The sequence below is a fragment of the Macaca nemestrina genome, chromosome 4 (assembly GCF_043159975.1).
Source record: "Macaca nemestrina isolate mMacNem1 chromosome 4, mMacNem.hap1, whole genome shotgun sequence".
Taxonomy (NCBI): Eukaryota; Metazoa; Chordata; class Mammalia; order Primates; family Cercopithecidae; genus Macaca; species Macaca nemestrina.
In genome coordinates, this window is record NC_092128.1 from 38,276,152 (window position 1) to 38,298,917 (window position 22,766).

Sequence of the window (22,766 nt, forward strand, 5' to 3'; positions counted from 1 at the left end):
CTCGTGGGAACTCACCCACTATCAAAAGAACAGCATGAGGGAAACCGCCCCCATGATTCAATTACCTCCACCTAGTCTGTCTCTTGACATTGACATGTGGGGATAGGGGGATTACGATTCAAGATGAGATTTGGGTGGGGACACAAAGCCTAACCATATCAATACTTTAGAGTAATTTAGGCACATGATTATTAATTTGAATGTTTATGCTACATGATAACAGTTAATAGTCCCAATACTTCTGAAAGCTAACACTTTCTTTTCTGTGTCTGAAGCACATTTCCAAGTCATAATTTGTAGAATTTTCTTTGGTATACTCTGTATATGTCTTTAATTCCACAGGCTGCTTAAACATGGGTATCATAGACTAAAAATAGTATATGTTCTAAAATAATTTTACCAATTTTGGAGTTAATAATAGAAAAGATTCATATTCGCAAATGATTAGTCTGAAAATTCTTGAACACCTACATAAAGCCTTTTAAAATGCTGACTGCAATAGTGAACAGATGACTAGGAAGCCTACATTTCTTGTTTGCAACAGGCAGAACCATTTTCCACCTTAAGTAAGAGGTGTATTTGAAGAGTTGCTGTGTGGTTAGCACAATCTAGAAGCACTCTCACAGTTCCACACTTGGCTACTTGAATATAGCTCTTCATTTTTTCTCTTTTATTTCAGCAGTTGAAATGGCTGGGACAACTTTTATAGGTAGCATAAATGAGCATGAAATTTCTCAGTCTTAAGATTTTTACTAGTCATGTTTGGCTTACCACTTGCACTTCATCCTTGCACTCACTGGGTATTATTACTTATTAACATTTGCTTACTTCATTGAGGGAAATTACTGCATTTATTGCTAGTGATGTCGAACGCTTTTGCATGTCTGTGAATGCTTTTTGTTTTCGTCGAGGGAGGCCAGACTTTTTCCCCATAAACTTTGTAGAGTAATTCTGTTTTAGTAAAATGGTGTTTTTCCATGTGTAGCTCTTGGGCCATCTGCAGTAGGAGCCACCCAGGATGATTCTTAAAGGTGTGCATTATTGGGCTCCAGCCCAGATGTGCTCAGTCAGAATGGAGGGGAAGGCAGGGAGGAAAGGGCAAGGACTGGGCATTTGCATCTGTGACAAGTTCCCTAGGACGTCTTCAACATTTTAAAATGTAGTGACTCTCTAGAAGGGACAGAGATTATATTGTATTTGTTTCAGAGTGAAGAGAGTCATTTGGCAATTGAACAGTAAAATAGAAGTCATTTCTGGTGCTGATATACTCTTCAAAGATTCTTTGGTGAATCTACCATTGTGCTTTGAGACTGTTTTGAATACTAAGTAGTAACCACAGACCAGTGGCTACTCTACACACTCCAATTTACATATCAGTGATGCTTTGGCACACTCACACATATGTTTCTCTGTGAAGACACTCATGCTTCCAGTGTTCAACAGCACTAAGCAAGTAGAGAGTTCCTGAAAAGGTGAAAAGTTAGCTCAGATTCTAACTAGTTTAATAAAAAGTTCAGAGCTCTTATTAACATGAACTCTCCCGTTTATATAGGAACTTGTTTGCTGTCTTTGAAAATCATGTTTTCTCCCCATCCCTGGAAATTTTATTAGGGGATTGAAAAAGTACTCGGCTCCAGAGAATCCGTTTCTGTGGTTTACTGGTCAAAAGATTGTCTCTCTTATTTTTTTCTGTTTTCAAGTGATAAATGTGTCTCCTTGACATTTAAACAATAGAGAGTATATCTTATCATTAGTTCTGGATCCTGTTACCTCAGCTTTTTATTGTGTTCTGTTTGGTAATTAAAAGGATTTTAGCAATTGGTTTACTTTCTTGCGGATTTTAAACATGGGCATTAGAGTGTATATGCCATACTAATATTTGGTAAATCTTCCAAGATACAGCAAGTTCAAAATGATTTCACTTAAGATGGTTGAAATGAAATGTTTTGATTTTAAAATAATTCTAAGAAATACGAAGAAATTGAAATGAATGTATACTTATTTAGATACTTTCTTCTTCTTTTTTTTTTTTTTTTGAGACGGAGTCTCGCTCTGTCGCCCAGGCTGGAGTGCAGTGGCCGGATCTCAGCTCACTGCAAGCTCCGCCTCCCGGGTTCACGCCATTCTCGTGCCTCAGCCTCCCGAGTAGCTGGGACTACAGGCGCCCACCACCTTGCCCGGCTAGTTTTTTGTATTTTTTAGTAGAGACGGGGTTTCACCGTGTTAGCCAGGATGGTCTCGATCTCCTGATCTTGTGATCCACCCGTCTCGGCCTCCCAAAGTGCTGGGATTACAGGCTTGAGCCACCGCGCCCGGCCTAGATACTTTCTTCTATTCTGTTAAGAGACCATCTACGATTAGCTCCTGAGTACTGCAGTACTAAATAGGTGCCCACTACCATTCCAGTTGAGGGCATGCATCACTGTTTTGCTTTTGCAAATCTTTCCCATTACATCACCAGAATGGAGCAAGGGCTGTTTAAAAGTGAAATGTAAAAGCAGTTCTTTAAAAAAAGTTTGTCAGGTTTTTTATTGCTTTTGCACTAATAGCAGTGTGAATGAAAAGTACCATTAAAGTTTATTATCTGCCAAATTTTGCAGAACCCAGCCTTTACATAGAATGGGCTTTGTGCTTTTAGCTGTTCCATGCAAGGAACCAATCAACCTGTGTGTTACTTTATGGCCAGACCTCAGTATTTGTGCCAGAACCTCAATGGTCTCCTCTGTTTTCTTCCACATTTGGTCTCAGATTGTTCGTGGTCACAATAAGGAAATAACCTGTATTTATTTTAGAAGGTAAAGTTTTAAAAAATTGATATATTAACTAAATCAAGTGACTTGACATCAGATAATCTGCTTTCTCATTTCTGTTTTTTTATACTATTCACCTTCTATTCATTATTCCTTCTCTAGATAAAATCCATCAATGATATAGTTTCAGATTGTACATTTCTAGATAATTTACTTCACTTCCATTTATTTTATGCCCAAAGGGTTATGAGATAATACTAATTTATGGTGAGTAGTTTGAACTTTGACTAGTTCCCTGAACCTTGTTAAAGGCATATATGAACACAGAGTACACCCATTTTGCTCATTATTTGGGGAAAAAATGTGTGGCCAAGTGTTTGGATGTTTTATTGTATATTTCCAAGTAATCAAAAAAAAAAAAAGTTAACAAAGGAAAAACATGAAGAATTTCTGTGGTCAGGAATTTTGAAACTGCTTCTATTGATATGATTATCTTAAAAAATAAGATTTTATAATAATCCTAATCTCTAGTTCTGTTGGAGCCTTATTTGCTCATGTCTGCCTTTTTTCCTTTTTGGTTCTTGATCTTTGTGTTATTTATTGAATGTCAAGCTTGCTTTACTAAGCCCAGTCTATATTACTTCATAGATCAGATGGGAATGTCCATCCAGTTTCCCAGAGTTGCTTTAATACTATGTATGTGGCCGGGCGCGGTGGCTCAAGCCTGTAATCCCAGCACTTTGGGAGGCCGAGGCGGGCGGATCACGAGGTCAGGAGATCGAGACCATCCTGGCTAACACGGTGAAACCCCGTCTCTACTAAAAATACAAAAAACTAGCTGGGCGCGGTGGCGGGCGCCTGTAGTCCCAGCTACTCGGGAGGCTGAGGCAGGAGAATGGCGTAAACCCGGGAGGCGGAGCTTGCAGTGAGCTGAGATCCGGCCACTGCACTCCAGCCTGGGTGACAGAGCAAGACTCCGTCTCAAAAAAAAAAAAAAAAAAAAAATACTATGTATGTAATGAGATTAGCATTTGTATACCTCCATTTCTCATGGCCCTGGAGTAAAATCATAGCTTGATATACTGACCAGATTTCTGGCCAGCAATGACTGTTGTATTGTATTGCATTACAACAATGACTGTGGTATTGTATACCTAAAGCTCTGTCATGATTAAATACTCTGCAATAGACATGGTGCTAGGTGATTGGAGAATAGAAGCACAGAAATACTTTAAGAACTGTTCTTTCTTTTTTATTATTTTTAATTTTTTTATTTCAATAGGTTCTTGGGTAACAGGTGGTATTTGCTTACATTAATAAGTTCTTTAGCAGTGATTTCTGAGATTTTCGTGCATCCATCACCTGAGCAGTGTACACTACACTCAATGTGTAGTCTTTTATCCCTCATCCTGCTCCCATCCTTCCTCCCGAGTCCCCAAAGTCCATTGTGTCATTCTTATGGCTTTGTGTCTTATAGCTTAGCTCCCACATATGAGTGAGAACATACGATGCTTAGTTTTCCATTCCTGAGTTACTTCACTTAGAATATTGGTCTCCAATTCCATCCAGGTTGCTGTGAATGCCATTATTTTTCTCCTTTTTATGGCTTAATAGTATTCCATGGTATATATATTTTCTTTATCCACTCATTGATTGATGGGCATTTGGGCTAGTTCCACATTTTTACAAATGCAAACTGTGCTGCTATAAACATGAGTTTGCAAGTATCTTTTTTGTATAATGACTTATATTCCTCTGGGTAGATACCTAGGAATGGGATTGCTGGATCAAATGATAGGTCTACTTTTAATTCCTTAAGGAATCTCCACACTGTTTTCCATAGTGGCTGTGCTAGTTTACATTCCCACCAACAGTGTAAAAGTGGAGAACTGTTCTTTCTTAAATTCTAATATACCTCCTAATTACAACTTTTGAAAAAGTGTTGGCAAAATTATCCCAGGCTTAACTTGAGTCAAAGTCTTTCCCTTTTTAATTCTTTCCCCTTTGTTTTAGTACTATTATCTGCAGTTGCTTAAGAGAGCAAAAACTTCATAGCATTTTGAAGTCAAATTAAGGGCATTTCTCTGCAGAGGTTATTTGTTATGTGAAAATTTTCAGTATGTCTGTAGAATGTACAGTTGATTACTTGTTTGTGATTTCCTTGAGCATTAAAGTGATTTCTCATTTTTTTCTTTAGTACAAAATACCTAATCATTTATCACAAAAATCTACACACTGAGATTGTCCAAAAACTACATTGAATACTCTGAGCTAAATTTAGGCCACAAGCAAATATAAATTTAAAATAGTATTTGTCAATTATAAGACATTCCAAGTGTGTGTGTGTGTGTGTGTGTGTGTGTGTGTGTGTGAATCTGTGTCTGTGTGTGTGTGTTATAGCTGTTGATATTTTGCTTTTTATTACCAGGTTCCAGTACAGTGGTCAGATATGGTCACTTTGAAAGCCAGGATGACAAATTATGGATTACCTAGATATCGGTGGCTTACTCATGCTTGGAATTTTTTTCAGAGAGAGGTAAGTGCTGCAATTTCTGAGGTAGAGAGAGTGAAGTAAGTGGTGCACTTTCAAACCAGATGTTTAAAGCTTTGACTTTGGTAATTTCCTCTGTGCTGAAAAATTAAGCCTATGATTCAGTAACCTCCGGTGCAATTCTTTCTTGAAAAATATCTCAAGTAACTTCATGGCCTGATTTTCCTCCCATATATACCATTTCCCCTTTATTTCACATGGTTCACATATATTTAAGAACTTCTGAAAAGCCATTTTGCTAAATTATTGTGAAGTTTTCTTTTTATGAGGGTTAACTTGATAAATATCCAAGTTCCAGACAAATAGATTTTTCATGACTTTTAGAGCTCTCAATATTTTAAACATAATTTTAGTTTTAAAAAAAGGATTGTTCTCATTTGGGACTTTGAAGTCAGTATATCGTTAATGGCATGGTCTAGTCAGAAAGACCTTGGTTAAAATCATAGCTGTGCTGCTTACTATTAAGTGAGTTTCTATAATATACATAACCCCGTTAAGTCTTGGTTTTCTCACCTGTGAAATAGTGATAATAAAAATACCTCTCTCTTCAGGTTGTTGAGAAGATTAAACGATGTCATAAGTTAGATTTCATTTAGCCTATGGTTATTAACAATAACATTACAAAGTATAGGTGCTTTTAGCATTTCTTACCTAACTGCCATGTAGCACTGCACCCAACCATCTTCTCAAGTGGGGACTATATTCAGATGTTTAAAATTTGGTGACTTGAAGTTAACCATTGATCTTGCTTCAAACCAAGCTCTTCTTCCAAGCAGTTTCCTTGTGATTGAAGTGACATTCCCAGATGGATAAGTATTTAATTTCCTTTAATTTATTGTAGTGTTAGGCCGCAAAGCATTTGAGAATTAATATCTTACATGATAGATAGCAAGATCTCTGCTCACTTGCTTTGTCCTGGATATGGGCAGAGGTTCAAGTCCAGGACAATCTCCAAATCTGACTCTCTGTATACAACTGTTGAGATGGTAAAAATTATCATTGTAACACAGATTTCCTGTTTATTTAAGTGCTTCCTAACTTTGTTTATTTATTGTATATTTGTGCTAAAAACAACACAAAGAGAAAATAAGCATTAGGAAATTTATAGTAAGTTATGTCAGCTACTGTCTTGAGTAGATGCTGCCCAGAGCTTGTTATTTTCTGGAATTTGTGATGTAGACAGTGATAATCCAGGTTAAAAAACAAAGTGAGTTTTTTTTTTTTTCTGATGGGAGTTCCACCTAGATGGACAATGTACAAGTACTGCAAAAGATAGCACACTTATTTTTAGATTTGTTACATGGTAAGTTTCCTCCTCCATTATCATAAGACTGTTTTGTGTAAATGGAGAGGGTGAAGACCTCTGAGAACGTGAAAGAGTTTTTTAAATCCCTTGTATTAGTTTGCTATGACTGCTTGCAGATGGCCATCTTCTCCCCGTGTCTTCACATTGTCTTCCCTCTATATGTGACTATATTTAAATATCCTCTTCGAATAAGAACATCAGTCATATTGGATTAGGGCCCACCCTAATGACCTTATTTTAACTTAACAATCACTATTAAACACTCTATCACCAAATGCAGTCACATTCTAAGGTACTGGGGGTTAGAATTTCAACAAATGAATTTGGGTGGGGGACACAATTCTAGAATAACCTATATTGCAGAAAGCAACTTTATCAGGTGCCGGTTTCCTTTGCTCCTCATTCAGTGCAATTCTGTGCACGTACCTCAACTTAGCAGACTCTCACTTAAGCCCCATTGGCGTTTATTTAATACCTTTTTAGAATACTAACTTTAAAAAATGTGTTCATTTATTTATTTTAACATAGTAGTTGGAGCATAGGCTTTGGAATAGACTGTGCCACACTCTGGCCTGTAACTTTAGCAAGCTACTTGACCGTCAAAGGGCTCAGTTTACTCATATGTAAAATGGATGGTATTTTCTAGAGCTTGACACATTAGCAAGAGTGGTACTATCTCACAACACAATATTAAAGGAGACAGGAAAATGACAAGGAGATGTAGACTACAGTAATATCTTGGTATGATGTTGGGCTTACTCAAAGGAGTTCTCAGAAAAAGTTTCAGAATAAATTCAGTATCTTCTGTTGAAGACGGGCAATTCTATACAAATACTTACTAAAATAAAAATAAGTTCATCACTGAACATTATATACTTATAATAAGAAAAAACATATACTTATATTTGAGAAAGTCATTTATGTAGAATATCTCATTCCCTGACACAGCCATATAAATAGGCTGTTCCATGCTGGATGGAGTTAGAGAGTTCCAAGAACTGTTCTGTCATCAACACAGAAAGGACTCATGTCATTAGCAAAGGAGAGAAATGAATTTTCTCTGAGTGTAAGGAGTTAAAAAGATGGACATGGAAAGTTAATGTTTCCTTGTTTATGATTTTTATGAAGTGAAGTCTTTATACTACATATATTATTTAAGGATATTTAATGTATTGTGTGAAATATGTAATGTCAAATTATTGACTAAATTTGTGATGTTGATAGTATACTCATGACTTTGAGAGCAAGTTTAAAGAAGAAAAATATATGGAAAGTATTTTTTAAGTTTCTCAAAATTTTCGTATTACCCATACTGTTCAGTAATTCATCATTTATAATCCTCTTAAGGTGATTTTGTTTCTGTTTAAAAATCAGACATTTAGACCAGTGTAACAACACAGAATACTTTGTAGTATTCTTGTTGTTTCCTTTTGCATGAGAAGTCCAGAATTCTTCAAAATTAATTTTAGTTAAATTTTGAAATGGTGGGGGATTGTGATATTTTATGATACAATGTGAAACCTGAACATAGATTGATCTGTTGGACTGCATGATTTGCATAGCCAGTCACTCGGCAAAGTTCTCGGTGACTGCCCATAGTCCTTGTTTCTGGCTAGAGGGGAAAGAGCAACCTCCCTCTCTACTCAAGGACAGAAAATTATTCATCATAGATAATTGTTCTGAATCTAATCTATAGAGGTCCTTAAGCAGTGCTTTCAAACCTTGATCAGAGAAAGCTTTTGCTAATCTTTGGGGAAATGAGATAAAAAAGAAAAAATGTCAATATAGTTTTTCTTAACTCCAATTTTATTCAAGCTAAAGGCACACCATTTCTTCTGAGATTGTGGTAATAGAATATGAACATTTATTTCAAGAACCTTAGTTGAATAAACACTAATTGGCCAGACCTATGTTTATTTCTTAAAGTTTTTGGATATTTTACTAGCTGAGGAATCGATGTCTGCTAACTTTTTGTGATGTGGGCTTTGGTCGACACATGTTTTTACAAAGATTACGGAAACTTTTAATATAATATTTGAATATGTTGAGCAATAGAAAAATTTGATCAACTGGCCCTTGGTGGTTAGAGGTTTAATGATAAAGATAAGGTGTCACCTACTTGGGTTTGTTAGTGTGTATGTTCAGTCTGTTGCTATGTATAGTCCCTTGTAGACAAGCTTACAGCTAGGGAGTGAGTCTCAGTCATGCCTGATTTGTTTTGATGTGTTACGGGCATTATTACTCAGAATTCTTCCATTATGCAATGGTTAGCCATGGTGTTCCTTTACTACATTTCTATCATCAACATAGACTGTACACATATCATTAGGTGATGACAGATGTAGCTCTGGGTACAAAAATTTAAAAAAACTGATGTTTAATCTCCTATAAGTTAAGAAAATAGTTTTGTGGTTTCTGAGGCTGACTAGTGTTTTTTTTTTTTTTTTTTTTTTTTGCAGTTTAAGTGCTGTGGAGTGGTATATTTCACTGACTGGTTGGAAATGACAGAGATGGACTGGCCCCCAGATTCCTGCTGTGTTAGAGAATTCCCAGGATGTTCCAAACAAGCCCACCAGGAAGATCTCAGTGACCTTTATCAAGAGGTAAGGCCATATATGGTTAATTTATTATGGATAAATGTTTTCTTAGGAATAACTTTAAAGAATCAACAATATGCCAATGAAATTTTTCTTCTCTGTCTAAATATAAAAGGCCTTAAAATTTTCTCTGATATGGGGAGAAGAAGAAGAAAGCTAAAAAAAAGTATAAAAATCTAAACACTAATCACATTTTAACAAAGAGAAGTGGGAAAGACCAGGTTTTGTAATTAATTGGATTTTGAACTGTTTTGTTTTGAATCAAGTTCCGACCGCTTGGGAATCCTTTGAAACAGACACAGGCAGAGTATGTAGCTCACACTGGATATGCAAGAAATGCAGGGTTTGGAGTTCCTGGACAGAATACGTATTTTAAGAGCCTCCACATAGACCACCAACACATAGAAGGGGGGAAAAAGAACCTCTCCAAAGAAAACGCAACCGTGCTACTCTTCAGCTCCCCCTGCTGGCTAATGTTTAGTGATGCCAGTTTTAGTTCACTGATTAAGTTTTATGCTCACTGGCAGTAAAGTCAATCCTCATGTGCCCAAGAAATGTACATACTTGTGTTTTCTGGGAGAACTGATCAGAATAATCAGTTAATCCATTTTAGGAGAAGTTTTCCTATTCATTCATTTTTACTGGTGATTTTCAAACTTTGTTAGCAGTAACATTCTATTTTCAAATTAAAATCTAAGACTGCACTGTCCTGTACGATAGCCAAATAGCTACATGTGACCATTTGAATTAAAATTAATGAAAATTAAATGTCTATTCCTCTGTTGCACGAGCTACATCTCAAGTGCTCAACTGCCGCTTGTGACTAGTGGCCCCTGTCCTGGACAATGCAGATATAAGACATTTCCTTCATCACAGAAAGTTTTGTTAGGCAGTATTTATCTGGAATGGAAATGCAAAATGTGAATCAGATAGAAGGGAAACTGCTTAGGCTAAGGGGTTGGGATCATTCCCCAGATACATCTTTAGTCAAGTACCTGGTATCACAAGGTGCTGCTCACACTATTCATAATATAAAGCATGTATATATAGTAGGGCTATAAAGAATGAACACAAACTACATCAGGATTTATAATACATGCATTTTGATATATTTCAAGGTAGTTATCTTAGGAGGCTATACTTTTTTTCCCTAGGAATACTACCATTCAAAGCATCTCTTAGACTGTCTGCCAAAGCAGTTGTTGAGATGGGCAGTCAATTTATATTGTAAATTAATTAATTTGGATGTTGTAATTAATTAAAAGAATGCTGTACTACCTACACAAGTGATCCATTATATTCATGTCCTAGATATGAGTAACTCTGGGCTGTTACTCATATCTCAGAGGACAAGAATATGTCACCATTTAAGGATATCCAAAATAAAGTGCTTTGGACTCTGAAGGCATGCCCCAAAGGAGAGTGCCAAGTATTTTTTAGGAGTTTAAAAACTGTTATAATTTCCTAGAGCTGCCATAACAAAGTCCCACAAACTGAGTGGCTCCGACAATGTAAATTTATTGTCTCAGGTTTCAGGAGGCTAACTCCAAGATTAAGGTGTCAGCAGGGTTGATGCTTCTCTCCTAGCTTCTGGTGGTGTGCTGACAATTTTCCCGGTTCCTCGTCTTTTAGAAGCATCACCCTGATCTGTTTCATCTTCACATGGTGTTCTCCTTGTGTGTGTGTCTCCAAATTTTCCCTTTTTATAAGCACAACAGTCATATTGGACAAGGGGCCCACTTTCCTCCAGTCAGACCTCATCTTAGTTACATCTGCAACAATCCTACGTTCCAATAAGATCACATTCTGAGGTACTAAGCTCTTTAACATATGAATTTTGGGAGGACATAATGCAACCGATCACAAGGATTATGAAAACAATTGAATAATTCAGGCTTTTTATTTTAAAAGATGATCAGAATACTTTTTGTCATACTCACACTGCTGAGAAGCATTGTGTTTGGATGTTACTGTTTTATACATACTTTCTTTAGAAACATTTGGCTTTGAATGAAAACGAATACACAAGATATAGTTTATTGAACAGAAAGTTGTTGGGTTAGTGTCTGTAGGTTCTTCAGTGATTATGGCACTGAACCTAGTTCTTTTGTTTTGTGTGAAAGCTAAATATTGGCTAGTGTTTGTAGTAGCAATCATCAACTAATAAATGCAGCAAACTCCTGCTTATTCCATAAAACAGAAAACAGTACTAATATTTCTGAGGTAGTATTATATAGAAATATATTATGGATATTCAAATATACTATAACTCACTATTAGACATTAAAAGAACAGTACAGGTAGAAGTATAGATGTGTAAATTGAAACCTACTAAATTTCCTAGTGTGAATTGTCCATCTGCTAGTTTTTACCAGTAGTAAGTCAATATGGACAATTATTGGGCCACAACATTATGATATAATTTGTATCTGCTTTAGGGATTAATACTGATGCTATGATTATAACTACTATTGATCATGAGATCAACTTACCAGATCTTCCCATAAAGTCTGAATATGGACTAATTCTCTTCAGTTTTACTTTATTTAGCTGAAGACTGTCCTTCATTAAACATTTAATATAATTTTATTGTTGTAAAAATACAATTCATCTTTACTAGTTTGTCTTAGATTGTTTTTACTAATAATACTACTTTATAATGGGATGCTTTACTTTCAGGCTATCTATAATTGCTTGCTCCATGAATTTTGAAATTGAAACAAGCCATACTATTGTGCATGTACAAGTTGATAGCCCAGATTATTTTGAAAATTTCTCATATTTTTATCTAAAGAATTTTAATAGTAAGCTGGCATTGTCAGCCAGGAGATGTTCTTTAGACACAGACTTCCAGCTAAGATGGGGGCTTATTATATCAGAGTAACCTGCTTTTGCATTTTACAACTAATAACATATACTGATATTGGTAATGATATAGTATGCAATTATATGCATAGTTGACTTACAAAAGAGGATCATATAGTAGTTTTATGGCATAAGTACAACTAAATCTATAATTAAAAATAAGACATAATTCCACTTTGCCCTGGAGAACATATGTTTCCTAATTACAGTGTGTCCAGAGATCGTTCAGTAGGAAGATGAGGGTTCTAAAGGGAGAAATAAGTGAGGAACAGCTGGAGGTATTTGGGATGTTTATTCAGAAGTTGAGAGCACTGAAGGGAGATAGTTGAGATGTCTTCAAATATTTCAAAGTTCATAATTCAGAACAGGAACTAGACTTACACATTGTTGCTCCAAGGGCCAGAAGTTATAGGAAGGAAATTTTGAATCAATAGAAGGAAGACCTTGCTCATCAAAATCCGTCCAATTGTGAGACAGGTTATCTTGTAAAATAACGAGTGTCTCATCACTAAAAATATTGGAGTCAAGGTCAGATAACCATGTCATTGGTAGTGTAGAATGGTTTTTTAAATTAAGAATGAATCCAGACTAGATGAACCACAAGGTCTCTCTTATCTTTCATATTCTGTAAGCTCAGAGATAAAAACTGGCTTTCTTCCTGCAATCATTCTTCAGTAGTCTGAAATCAAGGCAATAAATCATTCTCAACCATCTGGTGGCCTGCATGGTCCCTGACCCAATAATATTTTATGACGCATTTGGAAACCTGTGAAAAATGACAGCAGAAATATAGCGACAATTGTACATTTAGAAATATTCAGGAGCCTTGTTAGGTTTGGCACACAGCTCTTCAAATATCCATAATAAGCTACAAACTTATATTAAAGTATACGTTTAAAAATCTGTAATGAAAATACCTCTGACCCTCAGTTTGGAACTATCACATTCACTCATTCAAAATGATGATAGGATAACCAATATTCATTCAGAATATTTTGTGATTGCCTACTGGGTTCCATTTGCTCTTCTAAATGCTAGGGATATAGTGGAGAGTGTTGCAGACAAAAATTTCTTCTCCTTTGTAACTTATATTCTGGTTATGGATACATACGTTTAACAAGAAGAAAAAACAGCAATAGAAAATAATTTCAGGTGATGGTAAGCACTTTGAAAACTGAACAGGGTAATGTGCTGCAGTTTTGTTGGTGAGGGAGTTACTTAAGATAGATTGTTAGAAATAGACCCTCTTCTGTGTGGGTGATATGTGAACTGAGACCAGTTGAAGCAGCCATGCTGGGGAACAGTGTTTTTGGCCGAGGAAACTGCAAGTATAAAGGCCCACCCTTGAGTGGTCTGGGCCCGTGATTGCTGACAGCCCACTCCCATGTTCTTTGGAATCACCTGTGTAACCACACTCTAAATGCGAGGTGTAAGACTTGGCCTTGGCAAAATATCAGACTCAGATTTAAGTTGGCAAAGCACAAGCCTATGGTATCTCTTGTCTTCTCTCACATGCTGAGTTTTTCATCATATCGGTTACTGTAGTGCAGTGTCTTGACTTGATTTGGAGAAGAGAAGCATAAATCAAAGACATAAAGACAGCAGTTAGAAAATCAGTCTTTATAGAGCAGGGACTCTCCACCTCTTGCCCAGGGACCGGGGCTCTTCTTGGATGGACTTCAAGGAAAAAGTGATACTGCAAAAATTGTTTCCAACATTTTATATCCATTTTTTTTTTCTAGGAAATAAGAGCCATAGCTTTCATCAGCTCTTCTTGGGGTTCCACATGTAAAAGAATGAAAAAACACAGTTGTAAAGAATAGTTGCAGCACTTACTGTCTCAGATAGGAAACTTAGCATAAACAGCCCCTCTAAAAGGCTGAAATGCCATTTTCCTCCTCTCTGTGCTACGTCAAGAAAAATAAATGGAAGTAAACAGGCTCACAACAGGCTCTGCTTCAAATGGACTGACTCAAAATGTAAAACAAAGAGGGACAGAGCGTCAACTAAAATATACCTCCAGAGACACGTTTCTTTGTTTAGTAGTTAGAAGCTTTCTTCTGTTCAAATATATTGGATGCTTCTTCAGAAAAGTAGTATTCCCGCAGATTTATGTAAGGGCTGGACACAGACATGTCCTCCACACTTGTGTGCCTTTGGGACACCTTTCCTTTAGACCCTTAGACTTTCTGTGTTCTGTGTGTTGGTTGTGAGTTTTAAATAATCTTAATAATTTCTACTTTGGCAAACCCATGTGTGCCTCTTTATAAGTTTATTTATTTCTCTCCCAGTGCTAGAAAACATCGATGAATAAAGGAAATTGGGAAGTACAGGGGTGTGGTTGTGAAGGGACGTGACCTTCTTCTCTGAGTCTTGGCTTACAGGAAAAAGAACCGCATGATGACAAGTGGGTGTGGGTTACCAGTGCTCACAGGAGGCAAACAGACTTGTAGAGGTGCTACTCCAGGTCAGAAGTGAGGGTAGCTCACGTTGCTAAAGAAAAAACAAATCATTTAATGACACTCGTTAAAGATGATAAGGAGCCGGTTACGGTGGTTCACGCCTGTATTCCCAGCACTTTGGGAGGCTGAAGCAGGTGGATCACTTGTGGTCAGGAGTTCTAGATCAGCCCAACATGATGAAGTCCTAACTCTACTAAAAATACAGAAATTAGCTGGATTCTGTGGTGCCTGCCTATAGTCCCAGCTACTTGGGAGGCTGAGGCAGGAGAATCGCTTAAACCTGGGAGGTGAAGGAGAATCTCCTCAAACCTGGGATGTGAACCTAGGCGGGGAAGCTTGCAGTGAGCCTAGATTGTGCCACTGTGCTCCAGCCTGGGCGACAGAGTGAGACTTTGTCTCAAAAACAAAAAAATGATGATGAGGAAAACTTTATTTCAGCGGCGATTATCGGGATAGGATTAAGGCCACTGCAGTGTGGTCTTGCAGTAGGGGAGACAGATTAGGCTCAATTCAGAATATAACATGGGAAAGTGGGAATTTATAGTCAAGGAACAGGTTGGGGGTCAGAGGATGGAAAATCATTAAGAGGAAACATGGTGAGGGATGAGATTCTGGCAAACCTTACCTAACAAGACTTGTACTGAAGGCAGGCCAGGGTGATGAGACATCTCTTGGACGATGGGTGGAGAAGGAAGAAGTCAGTTAGATATCAAGGATGATAAAGTATGAAGAATGGGGAGTCTCCGTAAACCAACTTACCAAGATTCTTGCCAAAATTGAACAATGCAGAGACAAACTCCAAAGTCCAAACGTCAAGGTTCGGTTGAAAAAGAACTCAGTGGAGCTTAAATAGAGTTTGGTCATGGAGAGAAACTTTATCAGTGGTGAACCATATGGGATGGGCTGTTTGAGGGTTTTATTCTCTCAGTTGAGTGTTGTACGATGTTTGAGTTGAGAGTCATGAATTCACACTCTGAGCCCTCATCCTGATTAGAAATACTGCCCTCACCTGTCTCCTCTATACTCTGCTGTCCTTGGCAAATGATATTTGTTTTGTAACCAATCTTTTTTTCTGGGCGATGTTTTAGTTCTCAACACTTTTTGTTAACACTCCTTTCCTGCTAACATCTTTGACCAATTAGAAAGATGAGCCAATAGTGTATGTCTATTTGTTTTGACTGACAGAAATAACTTTTGCTTTATAATTTTCATATACAACATTATATTATCATAAATGTTTCCTTATCACTCCTGAGCCATAAGTGGAGACCTGACAGAGTGGTGTGGGAATAAAAGGCCATGATTGGGGGTGGACTTGGCCTTCTGGCAAGCTCCACCTAGATATAAGGTCAATTGTTTTTTCCCAGACAACCCAGCTCTCTGGTTATTAGTAGGATTCTACTTCAGACCAAGTAAATTGCCACACTTGAAACAAAAAATTAGGGGCAAGTATTAAAAGAGAAGGCCAACACAGGGAGTGAGAGGTCATAGCTTAGACCTCTAGCTAGGTAGGTACTGGCTAGTTACACCAACATGGAAGTTGGTCAAGTCTGCCTAGAACAGATTCCCCACTTCAGTGACTAAAATAAAAGTAGGAATTAGAAAATCTTTAAGTCGGCACAAAAAAAGGGAGCATGAGACACAGCAGGCAATCCTTAATTGCCATTGTCTTTATGACTGAGATACACAATGGGAACACATAGCAGTGGAAGTAACTCTTTGGGCTTCTAATCTTAATGAATAAGTATCCGTAAGCCACATGCAGAAAATATTAGGGTGGCACAGGGCTGAAAAGGGCATTCCCAGCCAAGAAACAATGGGGCAAAGTTAGAGCTGGAAGCAAGAGAGCACGGCTGGAGCACGGGTTGTGAGAAGGGCCACGTTTACAGGGATACAGAGGGCAGGGGCTGAATTCTGAAGAGTCCTGTACGTCCTGATAATACGTGGATATTTTATACTGAAGTCTGTGAATAGTTGCCAAATAAAAAGGGAAACATATTCACAAATTTGAGGCATTACTATAAAAAGACGGTTTAGGACAATGTAGTCATAGGATTCTGATTTTTTAATAATGAAAGTTTGTTCTCAGATAAACATCCATAAAGCCTCCTGCTCAGACAGTCAACGGTAGGTAGTTTGCAGTTTGCAGGCTCAGTGATTATTTAGATGGAATACCTCAAGAATTTCCATTCTCAGGGTTCTTTTATATAAAGTCAAAGATGTTCCCTCCTGTCTCTCTGCTGATTTCATTATCTCCTCTGCAAGTAGCTGCTGATGGGATCTGGTTGACTCTGACTTGCGGTGGTATTTGTTTTATCATTCAAAGCCCTGCGGGATCAGTTGGGTTTGGTAGGGGGGAAGATCCGTTTTTATCTTCAGGCTTTACTTGATCATATCAGGTCTTAAACCATTCTGCCAGTTTTGTTTCAGGTATGCAAATGCATTCTTCTTCTCTTTCACTCTCTTTCTCGACATCATTCAATTGTGAGTTTCCTGTTCTCTATTCTCTATTCAATCAAATGATATTTCCTTTTGGACTCTATTAGTAGAGACTTGAAAATTTTGCCCTTAAAATTTATGGATGTGAAAGCCATGATAGTATTTTGACCTGAAAAGCTACCTTACGAAATAAGTTTTAGGTTTAAGCTTAGTTTTAGATTTAAGCTTAAACATCATGCTGTTGGCATTGTAGAGAATGAGTTGAGGTGGGGAATTTAAGCTGAAGACTGGGTCTTAAGGCAGAGAAATTGAGGTAGGAAACTGTAGCAGATAACTCATGCTATGGTAGGGGCTGGAATTCAGGTTGTGGCGTTTAGTATGGAGAGGAAGGAATGAATGTGAAAGATATGTCAGCGGTAGAATGAACAGGACTGGCTTATAAATTGGCTGTGGGAGTGAACGACAGGGAACTTGCAAGCATTCTTGACTTTGATTTGGACTCTCACAGATGAGGAAGCCATTTACTGAAGGGAGAGGTTAGAGTTGATTAATTTCCTTTTGGAAATACTGGATTTAAGGTTCTTGTCAGGTATTCCGTTTGCAGAAACCCAGGAGGCAATATGGGCTTCAGAGACAGAACTCAGATAGAGATACAGATTTTGTGTGTACTCATTAAGGAAAGTGCTAACTCAAAATACAATGACTTGGATAAGCTGGGAGTTTATTTCTCTTTCATAGACCAATGACCTGATCTATGCCTCCAGGCAGCTCTGCTGCACAAGTTCATCCAGGGGCCAGAATGAGGAGACAACTTTGCCTTTTAAATACCTTGTCTTCCAAAGTTGGTCTCCAGTTCTAGTCATGGAGAGAGAGTGAGAAGGAGAACTCCCAATGCATGAAGGCCTACACTCATCACCACTATTCAGATTTTGTTGGCAGGAACTCACATGGCTTTGCTTAGCTGCAAGGGAGGCTGGAAAATGTGGTCTGGCTAGGAAGCTATGTTCCATTTCTTTCTTTGTTTTTTTTTTTCTTTTTTTCTTTTTAGATGGAGTCTCACTCGCTCTTTCACCCAGGCTTTAGTGCAGTGGTGCGATCTCGGCTCACTGCAAGCTCCACCGCCTGGGTTTATGCCATTCTCCTGCCTCATCCTCCTGAGTAGCTGGGACTACAGGCGCCCGTCACCAAGCCGGGCTAATTTTTTTGTATTTTTAGTAGAGTCGGGGTTTCACCATGTTAGCCAGGATGGTCTTGATCTCCTGACCTCGTGGTCTGCCCGCCTCAGCCTCCCAAAGTGTTGGGATTACAGGCGTGAGCCACTGTGCCTGGCCGGAAGTTATGTTCTTATATAAACATTAATTACTGTGGATCAAATGGAGGACAGACTGGGTGGGTAGGTGGGTGGATGGACTAAGTTTACACAGGTGTCATCAGTGTACATGAGGCAATGAAGGTATGGAGGGAAATAAGACCACACCAGGAAATGATGCAATACATGCAGCCAAGGACAGAACTCTGTGACCTGCCAACACTTAAGGGCAGAGATACTGAAGTTTTGAGATGGTGACTACATGGTAAAGGGCAAGCTGAGTGTCGAAATTTTTTTCTTCTACATCCCAGTTCCCTTATCTCTACTAAGATATTAATAGTACCCACATCATTGTAATATACAAAGATAAATTGAGATATGACATGAGAAACTGTTAGTATACCACTTACCACAGTGGTAGCTGATGACAATAATAACAATAATTTATTAAGGTATTTATTGAAGTAAGTAGAAAATGTATTGATCTATGATTAGATTTTTAACTAGCTAAATTGCCCTTAGTTTTGCTTGAAATGACAGGGAAGTGTGTATTTTCTGGTTATGTGCGTTTGTGCTGGCTGAAGGTAGATTTTCAGGTCAAAGTTTTTGGGACTTGGTCCAGTTTCTCTCTTTGCTTGTTTTAACACCCTCCAACTTCTTATAGATGCAAATTTAAGGTACCCAAATGGGCCCCCATGAGAGAAAATGTGCGCAGGAGGGGTTTGTGAATAAACTCTGCTCCGTCAGCCTGCTGGAACTGACCTAACTAGTGAGCATGGAGCCCTCCGGGTTTTTTGACTTTAGCCTCTTTGTAACTACATTTTTTTTGGTAAAAATGAAAAATGATCAGTAACTGCAGTCTTTTACGTTTCTTTATTCTATCTATGTAATAGGGGTATTGTGAGGGTTAAATGAGATATGAAGATCTTTCATATATTAAGAAATAATAAGATGACTTTTTTCTACTGCATTTTCTATGCACAGATTTAGTTATCTTTCTGTTCTCCTAAGAGACAGCTAAAGAACAGAAAGTCTTGTAGTGAATTTTATTGCTTGCTGCTTTTTTTAAAGGAAGCATTATTTCCCTGCAGAGCTTAAGATTATCAGTGGAGAACTTTTGCTCTAACCTGTTTAAATCTTGTGAGCTCATTAACTGCTATCATTTACTTCAATTCTAGAAGAAAGAGGATTGAAGATTGTATATTTGCATCTGATAATCGATATAGGTATTTCAAACTTGAGAGTGATGTTTATTTACAAAAACATTAATATTGGCATGTATTGGCACCTAGATTTTATTTATACTTTATCTTGGTAAGCACATTAAAAGGCTGCCCGACTTTTTGATGTGGCCTGTGAATATTGAGTACTGAAAAGCCATGGGTGTTCTTCCAATTTTAGAAACTCATTTTGGAGATAGATCAGAGAATAATTTCAAGTGTATAATTTCCTCAAGTGAAATGAGGCATCCTGACATGCTTTCAAATAGATTCTAGGAAATGTAGGGGATTTGTGATTTTTCTTTTGATAAAGGTAGTGTTATTATTTACAGCTAATGGTTGACAAGAATTTTAATATTGTAGCAAGTAAAGTAGGTTGGCCAACGTGTCTTATTCATACCTTTGAATTATCTGAAGTTATTAACATAGGGCTAACCTACCTTTTTTTAGGAAGAAAACATTTTCAAGTAAAATTAATTCAGAGTATTTTATTTTGAGAAAAGCAACTAAGCAAACTTCGGTTCTTTCCTATTCTGAATAAAATACTCTTTGTGAAATGAAATGCAGTTTTGAATTGTATCATTTGTCTCTCTTTTTACTCTACAGAAATGTTTGTTTATGCAGCTAAATATCTATAAATAGTATAATCAATACATATGAACACATCTATGTTTTTTATCTAGACTTAATGTCTTACTTTTCAAGACAAGCTCACACTGAAAAATGTAAACCTTATGCATAATTATTTGACTGGCTCAAAATATGCTCAGGGTTATGTTCAGGTTGAATTACTTCAATAAGAATGATTCAGAACAGAAAGAAAACCCTGGAGCTATTTCAATGAAGAATTTACAGAGTGACTGAGGAGGTCAATCATCTTACACAGACACATCTGGAAACATACTGACTGTCCTCTCAAGAAGAGAACTATTCTTTGCAAAGTTGGTTCTTAACTTTAAGTACTTGTGAAAATGATTCACTGATATTCAGCATGACACCTATGTTAGGCAATTCTTGCATTGCTACAAATAAATACCTGAGACTGGGTAATTTATAAGAATAGGGGTTTAATTGGCTTATGGTTCTGCAGGCTGTACAGGAAGGGTAAGTGATAATGGCTTCTGCCCCTGGGAAGGCCTCAAGGAGCTTTGAGCATGGTAGAAAGCAAAGCGGCAGCAGGCACATCACATGGCCAAAGCGGGAATAGGAGACAGAGATGGGGGGCGGTGCTATGCAGTTTTTTTTTTATTATACTTTAAGTTCTAGGGTACATGTGCACAACGTGCAGGTTTGTTACAGACATATACATGTGCCATGTTGGTGTGCTGCACCCATTAGCTCGTCATTTACATTAGGTATATCTCCTAATGCTATCCCTCACCCCTCCCCGCTCCCCACAACAGGCCCCGGTGTGTGATGTTCCCCTTCCTGTGTCCAAGTGTTCTCATTGTTCAGTTCCCACCTATGAGTGAGAACATGCGGTGTTTGGTTTTCTGTTCTTGCGATAGTTTGCTGAGAATGATGGTTTCCAGCTGCATCCATGTCCCTACAAAGGACATGAACTCATCCTTTTTTATGGCTGCATAGTATTCCATGGTGTATATGTGCCACAATTTCTTAATCCAGTCTGTCACTGATGGACATTTGGGTTGGTTCCAAGTCTTTGCTATTGTGAATAGTGCTGCAATAAACACACACTTTAAAGAAACAGATCTTGTGAGAACTCCATTATCACCAAGAGGATGGCCATTCATGAGGGACCTACCCCCGTGATCTAAACACCTCCCACCAGGCCCTGCTTCCAACACTGTGGATTTTATTTCAACATGAGATGGGTGGGGACAAATGTACTAATTTTATCAACGCCTGTCTGCTGCAAGTTTCTACCTGCCTAATGAGTCAGCAAAGAAATATTCAATTGCATGACTATAGAGAAATTTGTGCTTTTCCTTATATAATTATACTCTATCTTTTAAAATTGAATTTATTAAAGGATATAGGGCAGTATACAACAAAAATACAGTAAATTAATAATAAAATAGAAACAGAATTGGAAAGTCAATGTTAAAGGAAAGAGTAAGTAGATGTGCTTAACATGAAGACAGACACAGTTGCTGTGGCTGAGTGTCCTGTTTGCCTCTCAGCTTTCTGACAGCCTGGGTGAAAAGGAGATACAATCATCACCATAATTCTAATGTTAGGAGAGCAAACATTCTAACCTCAAAGGGAGCAAAATTCTAAATATTTTATCCAGTGGGATTTTATATCTACTACTTTATCAAGAAAAAATATCTTCAATATCATTTTTTCACAAATTTTATAGAGCAGTTTCTTATGGTGTTTTCCAATACATATCCTTAAAATATACCTTGGTAGAAAATAATATGCAAAGGCATAAGTTAATATATTGCAAGTTGGCACATTTTGGTGACCTGGTTTGACGGATGGACATAAAGTCCTATAATGTCAACTGATTTCATTTCTTTTAGATAATCTGTAGTTGACACCTCTTTTGGAGAGACTCTTGATAGAGAAGCATAAAATATAGTTTAATGAATTCTGATGACAAGTTTAAGGACTGAAATTCTGCCTTGTTTGAGGAGTTACCTGTATGCTTTTTAAACAAAATGAGGAAATGATCACCTGATATTTTGCCATAAAAATGGAGGAGTCTAACTAGGACCTTTGCTTGGAATAAAGCATACTTGCCTACCTGAGTGTGAAGATAATCTTCAGGGACCAGTGATCTGGAAGGACACCAAGTCCCAACTATGTGAAATGTCAATACAATTGCATGTCTACATTTCTGGGCAACCGAAAAAGCTTTTTTTGTCATTGGAATCCAAAGTCATTTTCAATAACCTTGATTGTCTTAATATTTCATTGCATTTTATATTTTTTAAAGTTACAAATCAATGTCATTTTCAAAGAAACATTGACAGAATCAACACAGTCTAGAAAAGGATCGACAGAATGATGAAGTGTACATCTTTTGGAAAACTTGAAGACTAGGACTATTTAGCCTGGAGAGGAGAATAGTTAAAGGGAAAGAGATAATTAATTCTTCAGCTGTGACTCTCTACCTTATGGAAAAGGGAAGGGTTGAGAGCAGAGTTAGAACCAGTGCATCCTTCCTTACGAAGAAGTCAGGTTCCAACAAGGAAGTGCTTGTTAAAAATTAGTGTTGTTCCAGTGTGGACAGGACTGTCTGGTGAGGCGGGGAGTCCCTCTCATTAGAACTGCAGTTTCATTCATTGTTTTTTTATT

The 22,766-nt window shown here is 37.5% G+C and overlaps 1 protein-coding gene across 3 annotated transcripts in view; it reads left to right on the forward strand.

The window, feature by feature from the left end:
* Positions 1–22,766, forward strand: part of LOC105475360 (tetraspanin 12) — a 71,447-nt gene that overhangs the window by 42,737 nt on the left and 5,944 nt on the right. For all 3 annotated transcript variants that reach the window (XM_011730555.2, XM_011730548.2, XM_011730576.2), the window contains 2 exons: positions 5,179–5,286; positions 9,067–9,210. In XM_011730555.2, coding sequence (XP_011728857.1) covers positions 5,179–5,286; positions 9,067–9,210 — 252 coding nt within the window. The remainder of the gene's footprint in view (positions 1–5,178; positions 5,287–9,066; positions 9,211–22,766) is intronic.